The 19,981-nt window shown below is 35.4% G+C and overlaps 1 protein-coding gene across 1 annotated transcript in view; it reads left to right on the forward strand.

Moving 5' to 3' along the window:
* The window catches only part of LOC139743812 (cadherin EGF LAG seven-pass G-type receptor 1-like), a 98,101-nt gene extending 83,685 nt beyond the window's left edge, over positions 1 to 14,416 (forward strand). Inside the window, exons 25-30 of the mRNA XM_071654268.1 lie at positions 1,672 to 1,713; positions 6,114 to 6,263; positions 7,143 to 7,187; positions 9,041 to 9,199; positions 9,711 to 9,915; positions 14,203 to 14,416. Coding sequence (XP_071510369.1) covers positions 1,672 to 1,713; positions 6,114 to 6,263; positions 7,143 to 7,187; positions 9,041 to 9,199; positions 9,711 to 9,915; positions 14,203 to 14,233 — 632 coding nt within the window. The 3' untranslated portion in view covers positions 14,234 to 14,416. The remainder of the gene's footprint in view (positions 1 to 1,671; positions 1,714 to 6,113; positions 6,264 to 7,142; positions 7,188 to 9,040; positions 9,200 to 9,710; positions 9,916 to 14,202) is intronic.
* Positions 14,417 to 19,981: the final 5,565 nt, after the last annotated feature.

Genomic DNA, 19,981 nt, shown 5'->3' on the forward strand with positions numbered 1-19,981 from the left:
ATATCTATCCATCTAGTGTATGTTTGTATGTATATCTGTCTGTATGTATGGATATATATAAATATAGAAAATACCTCTTTCAGACAATCTATACTAATGTTTTCTTTATTTAGATAGACATGATCTGTTGAACCTGTTTTCGGATCAAATATTCACACCCTATTTAATGTAGTGTGACCTATGTTTTGTTTTGTTTTTTACTGGGACTTTTAGGGGCCAGCACAATATAAGTCATACAGAAGGCACAAAACAATCCTATACCTCTGTCTAATTGTAGTTTATGGTCAATCCCTATAAGTATGTGTTTCACTTGCATACTAAAACAGGTAAATTCATGCTAATTTCTCCAATCGAGATTAGATGCTTCCCAAAAATCTGCAAACTCATTGAATTTTTGTATGCCATTATAGATCTTCCTTTTTATGAACTACAGCAATTAACCAGTCATAATCATTTACCTGTTGATCATAGTGTATGATATGCTGATGTGTTTCTATATGTTAGTTTGCTGTGTCATTTTCCTGATTTGGAAGGGAAAATGATTTAACACATCCCTTTTATTTTGATGAAATACTTGTAGATTTTGACGTTGGATTTCTAAATTTCAAAGAGGTTGATTTTGATGTACTTAAATGAGGGACAGGAAAATGTCATGTTGTTTTGTTTAAAAGGGTTGAGGTGGTGGAAACTAATTAGACACTTTAGTTGCCATTTGACATTAAACAAAAATAAGTGCATAAAGGGGGTAGTATTTAAACAGCAAATGGTTCTATGGGCTCTGGGTATATATGTCAAAATATCAAGCATTTCTGGTGTGCACAGTTTGTTCAGATGTTTCTTAGAATATTTTGTGACTTAAGTGCTCTTTTTTCTGAGATGGAGGGTAAAAAACAAAGAAGAATTCACTGTAAAAGGCAACAGAAAAAAAAAGAGAGAAAAGGCTCAAGGAACATTTGAGCAAAATCAGGCATTGACAATCAAACCATGTGACATGTTTGATTGTTTGTTTGTTTGTTTGTTTTGTACATAAAATGGTACTGAATTTTAATAGCTACCCTTGAAATATTCTTGAACAATTTTAAGGAAGAGGAAACATATCTTTAGAAAATTCATGAAAAGAAAACAAATGTCATTAGCAGTTTTTGTGGATGAAGAAAATAAGTGCGCATTCTAGGCATGTCTCCAATGCATTGATCTGAAATGGTTGAGCTATATCTTTGCACAGATATTTTATTAGTCAAAACCATTTCCTTGTTTATCCAAATCCACTTGGATTCCTTGGAATTTAACAGTTTTATATGATGGCTTTCCCTAAATGCAGCTCTGCCCTTTGAGTGAATTCTCCTTGAAAACATCTGTGTGAAGTCCATGTCCTGTGTTTTTTTTTTTCGTAGTTCAGTGTGTATCTTGTGTATTGAATTTATATTTTTACCAATATTTTGTAGACAATTATCTGTTTCTGTTAAGTGTGATATATATTCACATTTATTCTGTAATACGGTATCGTATTATTCTTGAATATTTTGTAAAGAATCATAGTTTTGTATTACCATAATGATTATTATAGTCACTGTAATTCAGCAATTCAAAAGTGCCATAAGTAAAAAAAAAAACAAAAGAAGCAAGACTTTGACAAATTTGGGCTGCTGTTTTTTGACTGGTGTCATGTAGAAGCCGTGTACACATTTCGAGAAGGATGGCCGGCAAAGTTATGTGAGTACTGGATATGTCATACTGCGCTATGTGGTTTCCCCAAAAAAAATGGCAGTATTAACACATCCAGACTAGATGAATAACATATCACAGTGCTTCTAAAGTTCCCTGATTCCATGGAAAGTATACCTGTAATCTTTGACACTCTTAATCCAAACTGCACCACCTAATGGAATGGCAAGATGTCAATTTGATGAAGAATGGGATTGACGTTTGAGATGTTCTGCGAGTGTTTGCATGTACCCTGGGTAGATTTTGAGTAGCCCATTGCAGGAGTTCGGTGAGAAAAATCAGCTTTCATGCGTGTCAAAGACCTAATTCAAGCAAATCTGTGTGTGAACAGAAACCACGTCATTACATCCTAGAGTGTTTGACAAAGAATATGATCATCATTATCATCAGTAAATGTAACATTTACATGCAAAAACATCACAACCATTCATTTGGCTTTTACTCAATTTGATAAAAAAAGAAATCATCAGAAACCAGAATTAGACAAGTTGTCATTTTTTTCTCCTCATGGTTAATCATCTCCAGCTTTGTGTTTGTTTGTGAACAGTCATGATAACATTTTACCCTAAAGTTGTGTTTCATGAGCATTTGCCATGGTGTGATTGAAGGGAACACCCTCCTAACATGTCCATGAAATGATTTTGCATGAATTTTGCATCGGACCATGCCCGCACTCCGTTCAGACTGGGACTTTGATTACAACATCACGCGACGCGTGGCCTCGTGCAACACCAGTAGTTGTACGAGCAGTCGCAGAAGAAAGCGGCGCGGTAAGGATGGGTGTTGCAACCCCCATGTCAGTCAGTTGTCGTGGCAACCTGTCAGAAACTCTTGCTGCAAAAGAAAAAAATGCTCTCAGTTGGTTCTATATGATCAACATGTTTTATGTTTAGGTCATCATCGTGGATGACCTTTTGCTTTTATGATTTCATCTCATCAAGCGGACATCATTTGCATGATATTGGTGGCAAGAATTTTGTAGTCTGTGGGTTTATACTTATCTTCACTTTTTACTTCCTACTATTTATAATTTCACTTGAACAATTGGCATTGTCAGATCTTATATATTTATATGTGTATTATACATAAATATATGCATGTATTCCAGTCATGTATACATCAGTTGGTTTGTTAGCCTAGGTGTAAGTTTTGGAAATTGGTAGACTAAATGGTACTGCAAATTTTTGTTTCACAATCATATGGATGACATCATTTGACACAAATTCAAGCAATATGTTGTGAAGAATTTTTTTTTTTAAAGGACAAGTTCACCTTCATAGACATGTGGGTTGAGTGAATGCAGCAATATTAGTTGAACACATCAGTGAGAGTTTGAGCAAAATCGGACAATCCGTTAAAAAGTTATGAATTTTTGAAGTTTCTGCTCAGTCACGGCTGGATGAAAAGACTACTATAGCTTGTGGTGTCACATGAGTACAACGATAAAAAGAAAGAATAAAGAAAATTCAACATATTTCCATTTTTCTCGCATAACAAAAGAACACTCGACTTCTCTCTTTCAGAAGGCAGGGGGAATAATATTACCCTTAACATACGTCAGTAGCAAATTGAAGAACTGTGCACTTTATTCAAAAAGTAAAGTTTTGTGAAATTCTCTTTTTATTTTCCTTATATAGTTGTACGCATATGACATCATACACTGTAGTAGTCTTCTCTTCCAGCAGCGACTGCGCAGATACTTAAAATATTCGTAACTTTTGAATGGATTGTCCAATTTTCCTCAAACTTTCACTGATGTGTTCTACTAATATTGCTGCATTCTCTCAATCCTTATGTATATGAAGGTGGACTTGTCCATTAAAGATTACAATAAAACTTTAGAATTTCAGCAAACACTGAGCATTTGTGTTCAGTAAAAAAAAATATATATATATATATTTTTTTTCACTCATCCCACATACTTCTGTCCTTGTCTGTACTGTATATCCTATATAATCCTCAGCGTGCTTGTTTATTGTTTGGTTAATATCCATATTCTACATGTTAATGCATGCATGGAAAATGTGTATTCAATAACAAGTTTGGTCAGTTTCAAACAATTTTGTTATCAAACTACACAGTAGAGATATTTCATAAGGAATGCAAATTTTGTTATTGCTTGATTTTATCTCCTGAGTTATCAGGATTTTATTGAAAGTATTTAGAGGATAATGAGATTAATATGCATGGATGTTAGTCCCAGATGCCTTGCATTTGAAGATGCACTTGGAAAAATACAAATATGAATATCTATATATTTTGAAGTTGAATATCCAAGACTTTTTTCCATAAAACGTAGTTCTAATCCATTTTTAATGGACTTTATGCAAGAGAATTGTTTCTCAGAAATATAACTTTAAAAACAAATTTTCACTAATCATATATTCCTAAATTGGCATGTTTCATACACGAAAAATTGATATTACTATTCCTACGTAAGCTTGTCGATGTAGGTAATTTCCGAGCCATACTTAGACTTCAGTAAGATTTTTGAAATGTTCTGTACACTTTGTTTGTCCTTGTGAATGAGTATATATGGGATTTATGATTTCAACAGTTTGATCAACAGTATTTTTGTACACTGTAAAAAAAAAATTAAAAAAAACATTACTGAAGTAATGATATTTGACATTTCAGTTTGTTTCCATTGATTCAGTATTGAATGTCACACATTTGTTTTATGTGAATTGTTGTCTGTGTGTGTTAATTACTTTCGTGTTATCATTTATTGCATTTGCAACTTATTAGTAAAAGTTACATTGATTTGGCAATAAGAGACTATTTTGTGAATAGTTGTGTAACATAAAAACAATTCCAAAAAGGTCTTACACATAGCATTGATAGTTATGTAAGACTTTGTATTAGTCATGATAGTTTGAGAAATTGTTTGTAATATCTATTCTTTAATGTGCATATCTTTTCTGTCCTGGTCAAAAATGCATACAAGCTTTGAAGGATAGTTTTCAAGCTATGTAACTTTGATTTTATTTTTCTTCATAGCTACAAGACAGTAGGCAGTTCATGTAGTACAAGAATAGCACTGAAGTCATTCAGGCGTAGCTGCTTTTACTGCCTTCTCGTGTACATGAATAATTCTGTGTATGATTAGTGTAAATATCATTATCTTTTGACAAGCTGTGCACTCCTGTACATGCAAAATTGTATATGAAATGTGATTGCATTTGACCTGTCACCATGCTACATAATATAAAGTCAAAGACATTGAAACGGAGAAAAAAAATGTTGTAAAAAGATGTTTTGGGCTGAAAAAGAAAAGGTATCTAGAATTTGTTTGAAATATCCAAAAGTTTGATATCCTAATTACATTTTTTTTTCCTGAAAATGAAGGTTTAGAAATGATTTGAACTTTGAAACTTTTATAAAGTTCATGCATGTCACTACAGTGCTTTGATTTTTTTTTGATTGGACAAACTATACATAGTTTCAAAGCTAGAATCTTATTAATGGAAATATTCTAAAAGTCAGGAAATATGTCAGGTCAGGTGATGTCATATTGTCATTGTGATGGGTCACGTGTATCAGTGCATGATTTCATCGCTTCATGTCATGTGTTTCTACTTTGTGAGCTCTCTTTGTAACAGATATATGCCTCCCTAAAACTAACTTGGACATATACTGTAGATGTGAACACAGGTGTTCCTCACCATTGTTACCACATTGTATGATTAAATAAGATGCATGCTCAGTGTTGTAAGGGAACAGTTTAAAATCTTGTATCAGGGGGGTGTTTCATAAAGCTGTTTAAAGTTATGAACGATTTAAGAACGACTGGAACACGCTCTGATGTGCTATACTTATCAGAATTTCAATAATTCAGCACAAGAACTGATCACCAGTCGTTCTTAAGTCGTTTGTAAGTTTAAGAACAGCTTTTTGGAACACCCCCCTGGACTAACATCAAGTGATAGCATATAGGTTATAACTTCAATCTATTACTGGCCAGCCAGTCTTAATGCAGGTTCATGATTTCCTCAAGATTTTTGATTTGATTTGATTTATGAAGATCACATCATGTTTTATCTACAGATTCCTCTTAGCCTCCAAATATTTCATTATGAGTCTTAGTTATACTGCAGCTTCCAAGGAATTATCAAGATTCTGTGGTCAGGCCAGATCTGTGATATTCCATATTGGTAATTCAAGCTGACAGTAGTGTCCAGAAGGGTACTGTATGTAAGGCTTAAATATCTGTTTCATTCAAAGTGTAAAAGGTTCTCGTCCAGCGTGTTGACAATTGTTGCATGGTTCAAGTATTGCTGTCTTTTTCACTTCAAAGATCTTCTTATCTGATTACCACTGTGACATCCTGGGAGAAGTTTTATGGTCTGATTGTCTTTTTTTTTTCTCTCTCTCTCCTTCTCGAGCAGACCAAGACTCGGATTCAGACAGCGACGTTTCACTGCAGCGCCAGCGTGACAGCATGTCCCTGGCGTCTTCGCACTCGTCGGATGAGGAGGAGGCGGCACCGGTCTCTAAGGACATGCTAAAGACAGCCCCCAAGAAAGTCAATTTGCCGGGTAGGTTTTCAGGGGTGTGCATGTGTTTGAAAATCTTTTTGTGTGTGAGTGGTTGTTTTTGTTTGGTTTTAATCTGCGTGTGTGGTTCTGCACCAAAGTGCAGTTTGCACATTTCTTTCCATGTACAGTTCACAAATCCGATCACAGAGATGTTAATTCCTTTGAATTCAGTGCATTTACACCTTAGCATAGTGCATTAAAGCAACCACTACAATGCATCACAATGCACTGAGTATTCAAAGTTTTCAACACGTGCTTTCTCTGTCTTGCTGCTCATGCTGTTGTACATCTTATTACAATAGATACATTTCTTCCAGGAAATACCATGTAAACGGCATATATTTTGCTCGTTTAATTTGACAGGAATCAGAACTTCATGACAATGTCACGTGTTGTTAGAATTGAGAATTGCACCTGACTATTGAAATTTGTGAAAAAAGAAACCTCGCAAAATATATGTCACACACAGTATTCCCCATGGATACATAACATGATATGCATACATGAAAACATTTCATCAAGTCACTGGTGTTAAAGTTGCATATGTTTATGTTCATACTATTGTATTGTGAGATCTATAAGCTATTTGTTCAGGACATTCCATTCATAGTATGTATGAATTTGATATACATGTACATGAGACATGGATGTCCTCAGTTAAAGCTTGCACAAGTATTGTTTAGCGTCCAAAAAGGTGCCCATCTGGAAAGTTCACTTAGATATTTGTTTAGACATCAATGTATCACATCTTGGGTGAAGCAAAATGCAAGCTTGCTCCAGTGACATAAACTGATTTGAAATGTCTGTGTAGTTCATCAACTCAGTCTCTAAAATGTAGTCTTGTCTCATTTCAATGTCATTGTCACTTTTCACTTGCAGACACTGTACCACAAACCATCTTACCCGTACATAGCACTCCAAAAGGTAATGATAATCACATCATTTTGTAAATTTGTGTTTGAAAGCAACAACGCAAAACAGCAAAACACATTGTGACTTTATTTGCAAGGGAAAATCATTCATAAACCAACTGTTAATTTCAGTAGCTAGACAGCTGAAAAGCATTTCTTATGTTCTGCATTAATTTTTTAGTTTTGTAAATCACAATAAATGATTTTACTCACCGGAATCACCATAATCTGCATGTTTGTGAGTGTTACTCTCAGTCTGATTTTTGCCCCCCCTTTTTTTTTTGTTTTATTATGGTGTGAATCTGCTCCAAATATGCCACAAACGCTGATGTGGAAATTATTTTTGGTTGTTTGCTTGTTTGTGTGTTTGTTTGCTTTGATAGCCTAAAGATAGTGAAGCTACAGACAATATTTTATAGTAGATCGTAACAAATATATTATATCTTCTTTTTTTTATCAGGTACTGCAACAAATTACAAATCGTCTATTATTTTCGAGTGATAACAAGCATTGTTTTGCACATATTCCTATGTAAACAGTGAATTGTAGACTACATCAGAAGAAGAAGAAGAAGAATGTATGTATGGATAACTGGGGAAAAGCAATGTTTAAAGGCATAATTTACCGTTTGCAGATGAAATAAAAACCCTGCATTAATGCTTCAAAATAGTTCCAAAATGTGACTTTATAGGACAAGAATAACCAATGTAAAAAATTGAATTAGTATAATCAATGTTAAGGGTTGTTAAATACACAAAATATGAACAATGGTTATGATAAGAATGTTTACAGACTAAATTGTCTACAGTTACGATTTATTGAGAAAAATAGTGATGTCTCCTTATATTTTGGGTTTTATTGCAAATTTCTTATGTGGTATGATGTTTTGTGAGACAACTGACCTACACATATGCATCAAATGTGATATCTTGAACACTTTTAAAATCACTGCTCCTAAAGGTAAATAGGAGCTTTAACAGCAACATCTTATTTTATTGTGTTCCATTTTATCAGTAAAAGAAAAAGCTACATTAACCCTATTCTAACTGGGGGGGGGGGTCAAATTGTGCAAAGACTTTCACGACTTTTTTCATTGAAGTCTCCCGCAAATTTTGAGACCAAATTTGCGACGTCCGGGTACACTGTGTGGAGTTACGTAATGTTTTGCATATGCATGTCAACCCAAAAACAGCTCAAATTCATGATATCGTGTGCAAATCCAATGCAAATTGTGTTTTTAGGTTAAATTGATATAAATTAGATTATTTCAACTTTTAACCATTGAAATTAATCAATTCTAGTGTAGATAAGCCTGAAAAAGTGCCTGCAACAAATTTTGGCAAAAAAATAATAGAAAACAAAAGGTCGAAAAAACACTAAAATATATAAGAAATTAAAACAATAAAAAACAAAAGAAATTGATTTTGATTGTGCTATTTTTTTACATGAAAATTGTTTGATATGTCTTGAGGAATTCTGACACAAAAATTTAGCAATCCTTCAGTCTTTTTGATGGAGTTATAGGTGAAAATATAATTTCATGCACAAATTTGCATAATTAATTTATTGAAAATAGAAAGGCAATATTTTTCTATTGTATGACCATGTAATCTTGTAGTTGACATCCAGCTCTCATCTTTAGGCAAAATTTCGCGGCTATCGCGCGATCGGTGGCCGAAATCTGAAGGGGGGTCAAATTGACCCCCCCCCCCCCCCCCCTAGTAAAAACTTGGTCTCAAATAGCCCAGTTAGAATAGGGTTAAGGACACATATATCATCTATCTAGTCTAACTCATGTTGGTATTTTTACATACATAATATTATGTTTATATGTCTCACTGAATCCCATGTATCTCTCCTTCACAGCCAAACCTTCTCCAGATATGCATAAGAAAATATGGTCGGGTGACGTCCTGACAAGCGATAATGAAACCAAGCATAGAGCAGAGCTGAAAATTTTAGACCCCAAATTCCCTCCCCCGGAGAGCGAGAAGGAAGGGAGCCAACACAGTGGAAGCGTTTCAGGTTCGTTGACTACTGAAATGACGTTGAAAGACATAACAGGACAACTATACAAAAACTAGATAGTCTGAAATCATACTGGAAGAAGGGCAGTAATCCCTTTGTGAAGAATGTCATTAACTTGAAAGTCTGTTGTCTGTAACATGGTCTATAAAACAGAAATGTGTATTAAGTTGTGATTCCCAGCTAAAATGATTATAGAAAAATTGGAGCTGAAGACAATAATATAATGATAATATATGAGTAGTCTGATTGCAAAACGAGTTAACTCCATTCTTTCTCGTTTGAGATATTTGCAATTAAAGTTGCTAAAAAAAACAATGAAAATAACAAGGAAGAATGTGATAGTTTTATCGATAACTTCAAGAATATTGCTTGTTAAGTAAGAAGTGCGGTATCACTTATTTTGCTTCATCTGGTGATGGCTGGCCTTTAAAATGTTTAACAATGACACTTCACATGTTTTGTAGTCAAACTCCTCACATGACCTTATGTGCATTTGCTCCAAAACTAGGGAGTAGAACGCATCTACCAGCCGTGTCCCAGCGCCCCGACATCCTCCCACTGAAGGGCATCATGAAGACACCTGGTAGTTCCCACAAGGGCTCCCCGCTGGCCTCGGGCAGCTCCCACGGCAGCCTGTCCAAGATCCCGACGGACCCCATCAAGGAGAAGCTGACCATCGTCCACCCGTCCGGCCAGCAAGACAATGACTCAGAGTGCGTGCCTGTCACTAACCTCTAATGCGCCCCTCTCCTTCCGGTCCTTCACAGCCCCACCCCCTTCTCCCCTCCACCTGTCATCCAACTCCATGCTCCTCTGTCACTGTAGTCTCATTCTCCAGACCTATCACCTCATCCTCAGCCCCATCACCCATTTCCCAACATCTGCCATTTTACTCTTTGAGAAATCATAAAGCACTCAGTATTACCCATGTGATATTACACAAAATTACAAAGAATGTATGTGTTTCCAATCATAAATTTTACAGATGAATTGCCAAATTTTGTCCCGAAGGTGGATATTTTATAATGTCACATTTTCTTCATTTCTTCTCTTATATGAGTGTGAAAAGATTATGAAGTTTTAGTGCTGTTTGTGTGGTATTTCAAAATTTATGCATCTTTGAAAGATAAGAATCATTCTAATAAACTACATAATGTGTATGCTGACAACAGAGATATACACGTTGTTGCCCAGAATTCTTAAGTCTGGATTTTTGTTCAAAAATATGATTTCATTTGTAATATACAAACATTGAGATGACGAAAGTGATGTGCTCTTTGAAACACACTCACCTACCCCCCCCCCCCCAAAAAAAAAGAGAACAGAAATCCAGAGGCTGCCTTGTATATTAGGATTATTTCTCCCTCCCTCCTTCTATCTGACTGTTCATAATCCTTCATCAGCTCATCAGCTCACTCCTGTCATTTGTTAAACTTTCATCACGCAACGGCGTCATCTCAAAGCAAAAGCAGTTTACCAGTGATTAACTTAACCACTTTGTTTTCATCCTAAAAGACAAAACAGCTGCATTTCCGCAATTTAATTCTGAACAATGTGCCTATTTCAGCCGTGCTGCTGTAATATCTACATCCTCTCTAGAACAAATGAAAAGTTTTTGGTGTTTTTGGTGTATTTTTTGCTTGAAAATGTTGAACTTTAAGACTGATGACATCATTGCAGTAAGTCATTTCAAGTAAACATACATTTTTTTGAATTAATGAAATAGAAATTTAATGGAGGAATAGTTTCTCTGTGATCATGTGAAGAGAATTACAAGCATTCTGTATTAAGAAAAGCAAAAGTATTGTGCAAATTCTGGATTGTATGAGGATACACTTTAAAGTATTAAGCTATTGCAAGAGGCCGCCCTGTATGCAGTGTTGATAGTATTTGATGTCTAACGAAAAAAAAACAGAAACAAAATAACCCTTCTCTCTGTGTCACTTGTAAATAAGAAGGATTGTCGCTGTACGAAAAAACTGTCTTTGTTTGTGTTGTGGTGGCAACTGTAAATACCATTTGTGTCATGATCTGGTGAAAGTGTGGCACGATGCGAAAATTGCATATGATGCAATGTTATGTGTGTTGATTTAGGGTGACCGGAAAAAGTGCTTGGGGAGGGGGGATAAACTTGATGCTGAAAATGTGGAAGCCATCGATAACATGCTTTATCTGTCATTGATATCTTGTCTTAGATTGAACAAACAGGGATCAACGATTTTACAATTGGATGAGAAAGCGTAAAAATCTTTATCTTCTATGTTATGTTCTCTGAAAATGAGGCAGAGCAAATAAGACACAAAAGCAAAGGTGCATGAATTGTGATATAGTGATGACATTCTATGCCTTTATCAATGATTTATCATTAGCGTCATTCACAGTGACTGCAGTACATTTTCATACCGTGTTGAGTGATGTGACAATGTTCTAGAGTGATAGTATTAAAGGAAAACTTGTACATAAAGTGAGGTGCTTATTCCGTTGTTTTATCTTTCAAATTATCTGTGAAAATGTGAATCATCAATCATCATACCTCAATATATTCAATGACTCACTGTTCGTGGAATACTTTTTTATATCTTACTGCTCTGCTTTCTTTGGAATAGTTCAGTGTGTTGGGCCTCTTTTTTGTGTCAAATATGTGTTCATGTATCCCCCCAAATTAAGGTGGTTAAACTACTGTGTTATCAAATGATGCCTGTCAAGCCAATTTTTACAGTGTAGCTATTCCTAATATTAAAAGAATCTGTCTTTATTTGGGTTTGAACCAAAGGATGCTATAAATTCTCGAGACGGATGATACTAAATTTTTACCTTTCTGGAATGTTATCATCACCAGGACAGGTATTCTACGCTTGCCAAATTGCTCCGTTCAGCGGAGTGAGAGATGATACCAAAACGTCAACAAACCTTGAAATTTATGACTTGAATGATAATGAAAAATTGACCTAGAGATTAACCAAGATTAAAACTATATGTGCAGTGGTTGATTGCCATAAATCATTTGTCCTGTATTACAGTATTCAGTAGTAGCTGGAAAATAGTACAGTCAGTGGTCGTGACTTGCTTTCTTGCAAGTGTGTTCTAGAAGATATGACTCTCTTCTCACAATTTTCCTTGCTAGTCAAGGGGTCTTGCCAGAAATCAGTTGAGCAAAGTGAATGGAAAGCTTAACACTAGACTATATTCTCCATATGACTTCTTTTTCTTTGAATTAGGAATGAGTAAATTTCTCGCCAATTACAGTTAAGTAAGCGTGTGCGTTCAGAGTGATGCTTCGGAATGACTTTTACACGTTTACTCACGCATGCGTGACATTTTCTTCATTCGTCGTTGTTTCGATGTTTGTTTGTTTCCTTGCTTTTTTTCATTCTATATGATTGTGCAGTTTCAGAGTTTGTTTGATGTAATGTTTGTTTCATTTCCTTCACCCCTCCCTTGTTTTGTTTCAGTTATGTCTATTTAGCATCGTAAGTAAACCATGTTTCCAGCAAAATTTGGCACAGCACCTCATGCAGTAGAACTTTAATATCCTCAATGTGGAAGCTCATGGTTTCTACTGTTAGATTACTAATCAAACATTTCTATTCTTTTTTATTAATCCCTACCTATGTCTCACATCTACTTGGAGCTAGTTTCTTATGACATAGAGTAATATCAATCCGTGTCCTCAGTAATATTTGACAGATATTTTCCTCAACCAACCATTCTTCATCAATAAATCTCTCTTTTTTTACCCAGCATTTTTCTATTCAAGTTTTTGTAGAAATAGGAAACTAGGTAGAGACAGATAGTATGGGATGCGGTTGCATGTGACCTCTCATTACCATGATGACAGCATCCTGGTTCTATTCCCTCTCCCCCCCCCCCCCCCCCCCCCCGATAATTTACCTGGCTGCTGTATCAAAACAATCACAGCCATGGGGTGTATGTTTTATTAGAGCCCATGAGTGCAGAGACATGGTGTGACTACACCTTCTTCTTTTCATTTCACATTAATCACACTCCTCTTTGTAGTGTATGTCTGCAGTGCCTCTTAGAGGTGCAAGACAGGTCTTTTGTTACTTCATTCCTCTTTCATGCATCGTCTTCCTGTTAATACAATTCCCAGTAATATGCATGAGATTCATGATGCATTAGATTGTGATGTAATTTGATTCATAATAGGGTTATTAGAGGGGACTGAAATATGCACTTCAGTGTAGAGATTTCACAGCATATAATAACCCTTCTGGTGCTATATCTGACTTCATAAGCATGTAGAGAACCAAGTCGCCACCATTTTTATAGATTAACGGTGCTATTGACATCAGGATCATACTATTTAACTGTACAACTTAAAATAACACTGAACTTGATTTTCGTCACATTTTGCTAGACCCAGCTGAGCCTGCTTTCTGTATTGACATTTCTTGTGAGATTTTCTGCAGTTTGCACCATTGGGATGAACACAGATTATGATAAGAAGGAATCACTTATCTATTTCCTCTTGCCTCAGATCAAAATTCTGCGATTTTTTTGTAAGAAATGCCACTTCACCCTGCTTTTATTGCATTTGCTGTCCTGTGGTTTGCAGTGGGGAGTTTGTGTGCATATGTGACAGACCCATATTTTCTGTGGGAACTGTGTTTTAATACACATTGAAAAGTTCCAGTTTTGGATTACGAATTAAACTAAAAAATGACTCAGATTATGGTCATTTTAATGTCTATTCAGAGAAGGTCACACATGTTTTCAGTTTCATGATACATTTCCTCTAAGTTCTTGTTTTCTTTTATTTAACTTGTGATCCAAGTTTGTGTTCATATGATTCTGACACTTTTATTTTTGACTGTGTTTGCCCGACTACTCCTCTGATGTGTTCTGTAATTTATGATTTATTTCATTTCGTTTATTTTGTTTGTTTCTTTTTCCCCACTCGTTATCTCTCTTTCTTTTCTGTACGGTCCTTCACCGTCCTGACCCCTGTCATTCATTCCCCTGTTTGTGGACACGTATAGTGGCGGTAGCAGCAACGAAACCTCTGTATGACAGTAGATGGCGCTGCGGGGAAACAGTAACGCAGTTCTGGATGAGGGACTTTGTCGTGCAAGGGGATTGGAATATTTTCGCAAATCATCTTGTGCAGCAAAGAAATAATTATGCTACGCTTAAAAACTAGCCAGAGATATGTCAGTCCAAAAGTCTGGTACTGATATTCTATTTTCAAAAACTAAAGAGTACATTTTTTTTCAATGCAAAGCATGCTGATATGTAATGTCTCTTTGTCTATTTGATTCTTTTTTTCAAAATTGTGATAATGTATATGTGTTTGCTTTGGGATATGATTTTCATATTGTTGTTGAACTCTGTGCTTAATTGAAATATGCTTGATATTAACAAAAATAAAAGAAATCCCTGTGTAACCTACCACCTATTCAATTCCTCAGTTACACGGGATAAGTAGGTACATGTAAGAACATCAATTGTAATTACAAAATGAAATCAAGTGCTAAATGCCATAATTATTGTGATTGTAGATGATTATGTACTAGCACATTCTGACTGAAATCTATGAAATTAGTTAGAAAAAAAAATAATTGTCAACTAATTATTAACAGGTCCAATGTTGAAAGGAGGATTTGAAACTAATGTTATTGCAATTTTGAAATACTTGTTTTGCTAAAGGGGCTATGGGATACTGACATTTGCACTTCTCATGCAGTAATAGAATATATAATGCTAATAAAGAATTTTGAAAAAGAGAAAGAAAAATGAACAACAGTCTTTCCTTTTTATGCGGTGTTGTTACTGTCAGTTATCCCTGACAAAACTTTCTAGTAAGTGAGATCACTGATAGTAGAATTTGTAAGAAAGTGGAGGAAAAGTAGGAAATGGCAAATTTGTTGGGATTTCTTGCTAAAATATAATGTCCACAGCATTTGTAGTTTCACTCTATGGTTGCAATGCATGTAAATATTCTTTGTTTTTTTACCTTGTATCATTGTGTGTGTGTATTATAAAAAAAAATCCTGCTAAGCAGCATTCTCTCTTTTTCTGTTGCTTCTCATATTTTTGTTGTTTTCCATTTGAATGTCAATCTGCTGTTATTCTATGTATTCATTTCAGATGATTTTGCTCTTTAAAAATGCCTTGCCATGTTCATAGTGTATGTATATTTTGGTTCGCATAGCTAGATATGTATGGGCTATATTGAATCAGGTTATAGTATAAAAGAAGACAGTGGCAGGTTAACCCATGTTCTGTGAGAATCTGAAATCCTTCCATTGACTTTGTACATGATCCAACAGGTCACCCAGAGAGAATGAGTTAATAGGTCTATTTCTCAGTATGTGTATTGTCTGACCATCCAAGTCACGTAACGTTTTGGCACGCGGCAGTGAAGCCAGTCACACGCACTTCACGAAAGTGCAAATTTGAGCATTTCGATTTTGACATATACGTAATATGTTATGAATGTAATGTACCAGTAAACACCGATGCAGGAGCTTGATTTGTATAAATTTGTTCTTTTAACAACATTGAGAGTATGGCCAAAGAAGAATGCAGTCTCTACAAAAGATGAAGAACTGTTTTGTCTGAAGTTGAGCAATTTTAGGCATTTTGATTGAAATTCTAGCATTTTTGACCCATGTGACCTCCCCCATCACCTTGAATACTCACATGGTGTTAACGGGGAAGCCTATTTTCATCCTCTGTCCAAGCACTTGTACTGGGAACAATAATGACAACAGTTGTTTAAAGGAGTTATCGTCATACTGATGTTTGAATGGACATAAGTTGAAACTGGAAAGACTAGAGATACATAATTAAGGTCACTATGCTACAAGGAATCTGACACAATACAACCTATAGTACAGTGTAGTTCATGTTTATTTCCTTCCCTACACATTCTTGGTAGCAAGGGAGTTTTTTTTTTCTTCTCATGTTCACTGCAGCACTCTGAATACTGAAATGATTTGGTTGAAAACGCCCAGATAGTGTGTAATTATGGTACTTATTAAATCAGTACTGTCCTTGATGCACCAAAGATCTGGAGATGTGGGAAATGAGGTAGTTGAGTTCACATTTGTAGCAAAAAGATCATTGGGTTTACTGTAGTTAGCATTTTGGCTGGTGAGTACTTCTCTGTGACTGCGGGGGGTACTAAATTGTGAAGATTTTTTTCATGATTTTATGTTGTTTTTCTTAAGATTGTATTGTTGTTCAATGTCACTGTTGGAAGAACTCTTTACATCACTAACAATAAACAGTACTCTGAAATGAATGCCTGGGAAAAAAAGAAAAACTGCAAAAAAAATGAAAATAAAATCCATCTTGTCTTGTTGCACAGCATGTGAATTAAGCTGTTAGGATTCACCTACTGAACCTTGTTAAGAATTCGAAGTATATTGGGACTTATTGTGTCTTCGTTGACAATAGCAAGCTTTAGATCTATGACCCGAATGCTAAGACGACGCATCCTCCCGAGTTGAACAATGGAAACGGCCGTTTCGTGCATGTGCAGAATGCCATTTTTCGTGTAATAGCGCCATCTCTAATATTCGTGACGCACATCTAGAGCTCAACAATGAATCTTATTGGGATGTATTCTCTTGATGTGACAATCATGAAATAAATGCAGTAGGAATTAGCATTTAATTACCCAACTTCACGAGGTAATGAAATTTTGTTTGTTTGTTCGTTTGTTTTAATGGGACCAATCGTTATTGACAGTTCAGCTGTCTTTGCTGAATATTAGTAGTTCACATCATGAGGTAACAAAGATTAAACACCAAATTATCGTATACAATGTCACAAGGTCTACATTTGTCTCTGTGTGTGTGTGTCTTAAAACAAACAATTATGTAGCTCTAACACCATTCATACAAAACATCCATCTGTTTTGGAAGTGATGATTTAATTACAACCTTTGCATGTAGATGTACGATTCTCCTCGCGTAACTTGTTTTGCTCGAGGAAGCAAAGTGTGCGTACTGTGCCATTTACAATGTACTCCCATTTTCTTTAATAAGAGTTTGAAATTTCACCCAAATGCAGACAAATTGATGAAGTAAAGGTAGTGGAAAGCATGCAATGATGAAATTGTGGCTGTTTAAGTAATTGGTGTGATTTTAGAAATCATTATATCAATATGACATGAATAGAACCTTGATTTCTTTTCATTCTCCTGGTGTACGGTATTTCAGTGGAAGTTACCTGGTGAATTTTAGTACCATATTTTGGAATCTTTCTATGTGCGCTACTTTTGTGATGTCTTTTGGTCCATCAAAACATAGAGTACAAAGTTATTGCATTTTATCTTTTTCCCTTGTGTTTTCAGAGAGAAGTGAGATGTATTCTGTTTGTGTATTTCATACCCGAGTCAGTCTTACACTCAACATGTACTGCATGTGGAGAGTCCCAGGGGAGGGTAACAAATTATACAACATTGCTGCTGTGTACTGTAATTTATGGCAGATTGTTCAATTTCATACTGCTACTGCTTTTATGAGTACATTTGTTGTGACAACTGTGTGTCTTTATAAGTATGTTTGACTTGTCACTGTTTTCTTCTTGTTTACAGAAATGTTTTACCACTCTTTCATGATATTGTAATCCAAAGAACTGTCACAAATGATTTGTGGTTGTTATTTTTTTTCTGCTCAATATGACGAATTTGAAATACTAATTGGTGCATTCTTACTGTAAATACTTTCGTGTGTTTGACTATTTGTGTTGTACATGTTAAAGAGAACATTTGTGATATAATATACATTGCACCAGCTGCATTATAAATGTTTATAGTTGTAAAGAATGAAAGGTTTGTGAATATGATGTGTTTGGAAAAAACAACAACACAGGAGTCACTTCTTCTGACACTGGGTATGGACGTAAAAGGCTTCACTGCAGATATGGTTCTTGGTAGGTTTTCAGGACAAGGCAAGAGTTGATAAATGCACTTCAAACTTTCCTTGTAGCTTCTTTGAACAAAGCTTGGTACAAGTGGAATGAGGCAAAAGCACTGTTGTAGCTTCTGGTTTTATTTTTCAAGTTTTCCTGATTTATGCAAATTTCTTATCTTCCACCTCAAGTTTAATTTAGAAAGGTTAAGTCATCTTCCACATCAATATATTGTTTTGAGATCTTTCTTCACCTGTGTTGAATGTGTTCAGTGTAGGTTTTTTTTTTTTGTTTGCTTGTTGTAATGACAATAAAACTGCTGTATGGTTCACTACAATGGTGGTCTTGGATCACATGATCAATATCGTATGGTCATGAGACTTTCATTTTTTTTTAATGTGTGTTTGGCATGGTGGTTACAAAAACAGCTTCTTTAAGAAACAATTCCTGTATTCCCCCCACATTTGCCACTTTCCTTATGGACGACTGGTCATTAATCAAGAGGAATTAAGCAGTTGAAGTACATATAAAGCAATTCATACAAGCAGTTGTGATGTTTGTGAACATTTCTGTAATTTTTTGAAGAAAAAAAAATTGAAGGAAAAAAAAAAATCTTGATTATTGTGTCTTAATATGGCTGTGATGACAAATATTGATCAGAAAATGGTTATGATTTATTCTTGACTGAGTTTACCGACTGTGTGTCTTAAATGCATACCCTTGTAGCCTAAATAGCTTTGGAAGGACATTTTGAGTAGAATGGTGTCGTAGTTTGTCTGTAGACCTGTGGACGATTAGATAGAGACAGAATCTTGAGAGAGGAGTTTTCACCATTCCCACCATATCTGTTACCCCCCTGCCTAGCTTGCTGTAGAGCTGTAAGAAAAAAACAAACAAAAAACAATGGAGAAGTGAATAAACTGCAGTCATTCTTGTCAACACCATCTTCCTGTACTGTCTGCTTCAGTTTTCGTCTCTCTCGGGTCAAGAGAGGATAAGAAAAAGTGTTGCCAATTCACTGCAGATCTGGGCCCCATATTGGCAACAGCCAATAAGGAAGCTGGATTCTTGTCATTACTAATAACAATTGCCATTCCAGCAAGAGTTGCTATCATATCAACTTTTTATGAAATGGGGCCCTATACTTGCAATACATTGATTTTCAAGATTCACATCACTTCTACACTTTATATGACTGATATTGCTTTACTGTCTGCTATTTGGTTCCAATACAAGGGGAAAAATATTACATACAACAAAATTTGTCAGACGAAAGTCTTTAAAACACTAATATAACAGGTCTAGGGCAATTACCCCCTATGCAACTACCCCACACCCTTCCCCTGGCCCAAATCCTAATCCTAACCCTAACCCTAAACCTAACCCTAACCCTAATCTTTACTCTAACCTTACCACTAACCAGTATTTAGCCGCGAGGTAATTGCCCTCTGGGGGTAATTGCCCGGATACGAATGCAACACAGCTATAGAAAATTGGCTGGCAATATCATTAGCAACTTATCTATTTATCTATAAACACAAACACAAACTCACACAAACATGCACACATACATGTATCCAATAAATTCTCAATGATATGATGAAACAACCATAAAATACTGGTAACACATATTTCTATGTACATATTTTTATTCTATTACATTACATAGTCCTATAAGTACAAATGATGGACATTTGTTTAGTGAAGACATTCCATGAAACAAAAACAATGGCAACAACAACAAAATATCGAACCAATTTACAAGAAGCTACACAAAAGATTGAATTGACATAAATTGGCCTTAATCGCTCTAAAGTATGAGATTTTGACTTTTGGGGAAAGATTAGATCACATGACTCTTGTCATATTTTGCCAATGTTTGTTGGCTTCTGGCAA

This window comes from Diadema antillarum, unplaced genomic scaffold, assembly GCF_040938485.1.
Source record: "Diadema antillarum isolate AM-2024a unplaced genomic scaffold, OU_Dant_1.0 seq00001107_RagTag, whole genome shotgun sequence".
NCBI lineage: Eukaryota > Metazoa > Echinodermata > Echinoidea > Diadematoida > Diadematidae > Diadema > Diadema antillarum.